This window comes from Urocampus carinirostris, chromosome 3 (assembly GCF_059441175.1).
Source record: "Urocampus carinirostris isolate Australia breed hairy pipefish chromosome 3, RoL_Ucar_1.0, whole genome shotgun sequence".
In the NCBI taxonomy this organism is placed as follows: domain Eukaryota; kingdom Metazoa; phylum Chordata; class Actinopteri; order Syngnathiformes; family Syngnathidae; genus Urocampus; species Urocampus carinirostris.
The window spans coordinates 66954898-66959094 of NC_142351.1; the positions used below are offsets into that span (position 1 = coordinate 66954898).

The window sequence follows — 4197 nt, forward strand, 5'->3', positions numbered from 1 at the left end:
CCGGGCGAGGGAAATCGAGGACCAAAGTTTTCTCTCATCATTAGGGGTCTTCTGATCTGCGTTTTGTCTGGCCACTCACCTAGGACCTGTTTGCCATGGGTGACCCTACCAGGGGCTTAAAGCCCCCGACAACATAGCTCCTAGGATCATTGGGACACACAAACTCCTCCACCACGATAAGGTAGCAGATCAAGGAGGATCACAATTATTTTGTTGCACCATCTTTGGCTTTTATGACAGTCTCTAGGGCAGGTGTCACCAACACGGTGCCCGCGGGCACCCGGTCGCCCGCAAGGACCACATGAGTCGCCCGCGGGCCTGTTCCAAAAATAGCACATCTCATAGAGAGCTGCGTCTAAAAATTAATTTTGTTCTGTTGCTATTATTTTTTTAATCACACTTGTATGTATATAGATTTAAAAAATACTATCTTAAAAATACTTTAAGGTTAACGCGCACAATATTTACCTATGGGCAGTAAAGTAGAGCTTGTGGGATGTGGAGAGTAAGCTAGCGGGCGCTGTATGCACTTTCGTACCCCAAAAACATGGCAGAAAAAAGAAAGAAAACGTATCTCTTTCACAGTGAATGGGAAGAGGAGTTCTTTTTTACGACTGTAAAAGAAACCTGCGTGTGTCTGATTTGCGGGACGACCGTGGCGACAGCAAAACGGCACAATGTGGAGAGACATTTCAATACGTGTCACAAAAGCTACCATGATAAATATCCACCTGCAAGCGCCCTACGGGCAGAAAAAGCCCGTGAGCTAAAGACCGCTCTGGGTAAGCAACAGTCTTTTTTTACGAGGCCGGCCAAAAACTCACAAAAAGCAACCGAAGCCTCGTTTAGAGCTACACATTTTCTGATCAAGAAAAAAAAGGCATTTACAGATGGAGAAGTTGTCAAAGAAGCGATGTTATTAATTGCTAACACTGTATTTAAAGACGAGAAAAATGGAAGCGACCTAATCTCCACTCTTTCCGACGTCCAACTGGGGGCATCTACGATGGCAAGACGAGTATCAGCTATGTCCAGTAACTTGGTCGATCAGTTGGAGCAGGATCTGGCGAAGTGCAAGTGGTTTAGCCTCCAGTGCGATGAGTCCGTGGACAGCAGCAGTACAGCGCAGTTATTGGTTTTTATCCGGATGGTGTTTAATGATTTCTCCACAAAAGAAGAACTCCTGACACTACTGCCCTTAAAGACAACTACGAGAGGAGTTGACATTTATAACACGGTGAAGGAGTTTTTCGTGCAGAAAAAGGTGCCATTGGAAAAGCTGGTAGCGGTGACAACAGACGGGGCTCCTGCTATGGTCGGCCGACAGACAGGTTTCATCGCTCACTGTAAACGTGACCCAGACTTCCCCAAATTTCTGCATTACCATTGCATCATTCACCAGCAGGCGTTGTGTGCGAAAGTGATCGGCTTTGGGCACGTGATGACTCCCGTTGTGAAAATCATAAACAACATCCGCTCCAAAGCAAAGCAGCACAGGATTTTCAAGGTACTATTAGAGGAGATGTCAGCAGAATATGGGGACCTACTGCTACACACAGAAATCAGATGGCTCAGCAGAGGACGAGTTTTGCATCGTTTTTTGTCTCTTTTGCGTGAAATCAAAGAGTTCATGCAGTCCAAAGGCGAAGATGTCTCACTGCTAGAGGACACAGAGTGGACACTTGACCTTGCATTTTTGGTGGACATTACTGGGAAATTAAACCTCCTGAACTGCCAGCTGCAAGGCAAAGGTAAGACTGTTGTCGATATGATAAGTGCTTTAAATGCATTTAAAGCCAAAATGAATGCATTCTCTGCAGATTTACAGAGAAAAAAAGTTCTGCACTTTCCCTCTGTGCAGTCAGTGCTGAAAGACAATGCTTCTGCATCTGAGACATTTGAAAAAGTGGCAGAAAAGTACATTGAAGTAATAAACAGACTTGGGCAAGAGTTTGAGAATAGGTTTTGTGACCTTCATCAGCTTGAACCATGTGTGTTCTTCATTTCCAACCCTTTCATGAATGGGGACACAACATGCTTTGCTGAGCAGTTAAGTGCAACGTTCAACTTGGATGCTGGACAGGTGGAGATTGAAATTATAACATTGCAAAATGATCTCCATCTCAAAGCCTACCAGGCTGCACCAAACTTTTGGCGCCTTGTTGACACAGAGAAGTACAGTGGAGTATGCACAGCAGCCATGAAGGTTGCCAGCCTGTTTGGCTCAACCTATCTCTGTGAATCAGCATTTTCTGACATGAACTTCATCAAAAACAAACACAGAACACGCCTCACTGATGCACATCTGAGAGACTCACTCACAGTTGCAGTGTCAAGTTACACACCAGATTACAACACACTGGTGAACAGCATGCAATGCCAGTCTTCCCACTAACCAAGGACGGATACCAGATGTAGTCAGTGACAACATGGTAGTGCCATGGCAAAGTTGAATTAAAATATTGAAGAATTGTGTTCAATTTAAAAGTGTGTTCATGACATTTAAAAGTTATAATTTTGTTAAACATAACACAGACTTGGCCATTAGTTCAAAATGTGAAATAAAAAATGTATTACATATTTAAAAATATGTAAGTTGATTTTGTTTAACATTACATAATTGTTAACTTTTTGAAACATGTTGCAACATAGTTCATGATTTGTTAACAGGGCATGTCAGTGGCTTGTGCAAATGGGATATTTTTTGCTAAAATGTAGTGATGTAAGTGATCATCTGAAAATGTAACAAATACTGTGATTAATAGAGATAAAGTGTTGAATATTGATATCTGTTTCCCACCTTGTTGTCATTTTTGATAATCATTGTTAGAAATCATTAACATGATCAGTGTCTTTACATAGGTGAGTATTACTAATCATTATAAATAATGTATAACTAAAGGCAAACTGAGCAAATTTGTTATTTCAGAAGAGCGTATCAAACTGGTAGCCCTTCGTATGATTCAGTAACCGTGAAGTAGCTCTCAGTTTCAAAAAGGTTGGTGACCCCTGCTCTAGGGCATGGACTTGTTGAGTGACAAAAACGCTGGTAAATTTCCCTACAGAGATGAATAAAGTAACTACCTACCTACCTACCTACCTACCTACCTACCTTAGAGACTGTCATAAAAGCCAAAGATGGTGCAACAAAATAATAGTGATATGTTTTGATTGTTTTTTTCTGTCTATTTTTCATGATTCAATATTTTATTTCCTCAGAATTAAGTGATTACATATTCATTTACCTGCACTTGCTCTAAGGAGGTAACATTTACAGACCGTCACAACGTGTTTTCTCAATTTATTTTTGTGTTTTTGAATGCCATTATTTTGAACTTTGGAATGACCTTACTATTGTTTCATGTTTGTGATGTGAGTTTTATTCTACAGAATAAAATGTCTGAGTGAGGAATTGCCCAAGACTGGTGATTCCATACTTTTTGCTACAGGTTGTATACTCCTGAGGACGTCATATCTTAAATACCGTATTTTCCGCACTATAAGGCGCACCGGGTTATAGGGCGCACCCCGAAAAAATGGTTTTTGGTCCTATTTTTGACATACATAAGACGCACCGGATTATAAGGCGCTACAATGGGAACGTGGACAAAACAGTCAGATAGTTCAGTCCAACTTATTACCCCCTTAACATTCCGAAAGCTTGCAAAGACGCAAATACGTGTCGAGAACACGTGCGGATACGGTGTCCGTAAGATGTCACTCAAATGCATCGTTCCATCATTCGGAAGGTTAAAGTCTTGGGATTCAAGAAATGATAACCATTCCTTAGTATCTATTTTCTTTTTCGCTCGCAACTTTACTGTGCATATGACAATAAACACTTGGAATTGAGTTTAATTTAAAAATAGACACTCCATTCCATCCATTATCTGCACCGCTTATCACAGAAACATTGAGTTCACTCTGAAACAAGATACAGGGACAATATAAAACCCGGAATAGCTCACCGAAGTCGTTGTGTTCATAATAATGTGCAGCCAATGTCCTCTTATATCCGTGAGGGTAGTAAATCCAGGAGAATACAATATTTACAAATACAGAATAGAAAACAATGCTTTCTCTATGCCGTCAGCCACATGCTATACGCATTCATCTTTTTCGGCCAATTGCAGGCTTTGTTTCGCCGTTTAAGCCAATGGCAGCCTGTAAATGATAAAAAGGATCCGCCCCTTGACC

General features: G+C 41.2%; 1 protein-coding gene across 2 annotated transcripts; it reads left to right on the forward strand.

Moving 5' to 3' along the window:
- The first annotated feature begins 257 nt into the window (after nucleotides 1-257).
- Nucleotides 258-3005, forward strand: LOC148370523 (general transcription factor II-I repeat domain-containing protein 2A-like). Of its 2 annotated transcripts, none has more exons than XM_088333048.1 (2): nucleotides 258-1751; nucleotides 1821-3005. In XM_088333048.1, the coding sequence occupies exons 1-2, from the start codon at nucleotides 548-550 to the stop codon at nucleotides 2393-2395; spliced, it is 1779 nt and encodes a 592-aa protein (XP_088189174.1). In that variant the 5' UTR covers nucleotides 258-547; the 3' UTR covers nucleotides 2396-3005. The 2 variants fall into 2 exon arrangements, with proteins under 2 accessions (XP_088189174.1, XP_088189175.1); XM_088333049.1 differs by having other exon boundaries at nucleotides 258-782; nucleotides 945-3005.
- Nucleotides 3006-4197: the final 1192 nt, after the last annotated feature.

What these genes read in the sequence shown, in the direction of transcription:
- LOC148370523 (XM_088333048.1), top strand. Translation starts at nt 548, where the DNA reads ATGGCAGAAAAAAGAAAGAAAACGTATCTCTTTCACAGTGAATGGGAA. An exon ending in CTGCCAGCTGCAAGGCAAAG is followed by an intron (nt 1,752 to 1,820) that starts GTAAGACTGTTG and finishes CATTCTCTGCAG; the next exon opens with ATTTACAGAGAAAAAAAGTT.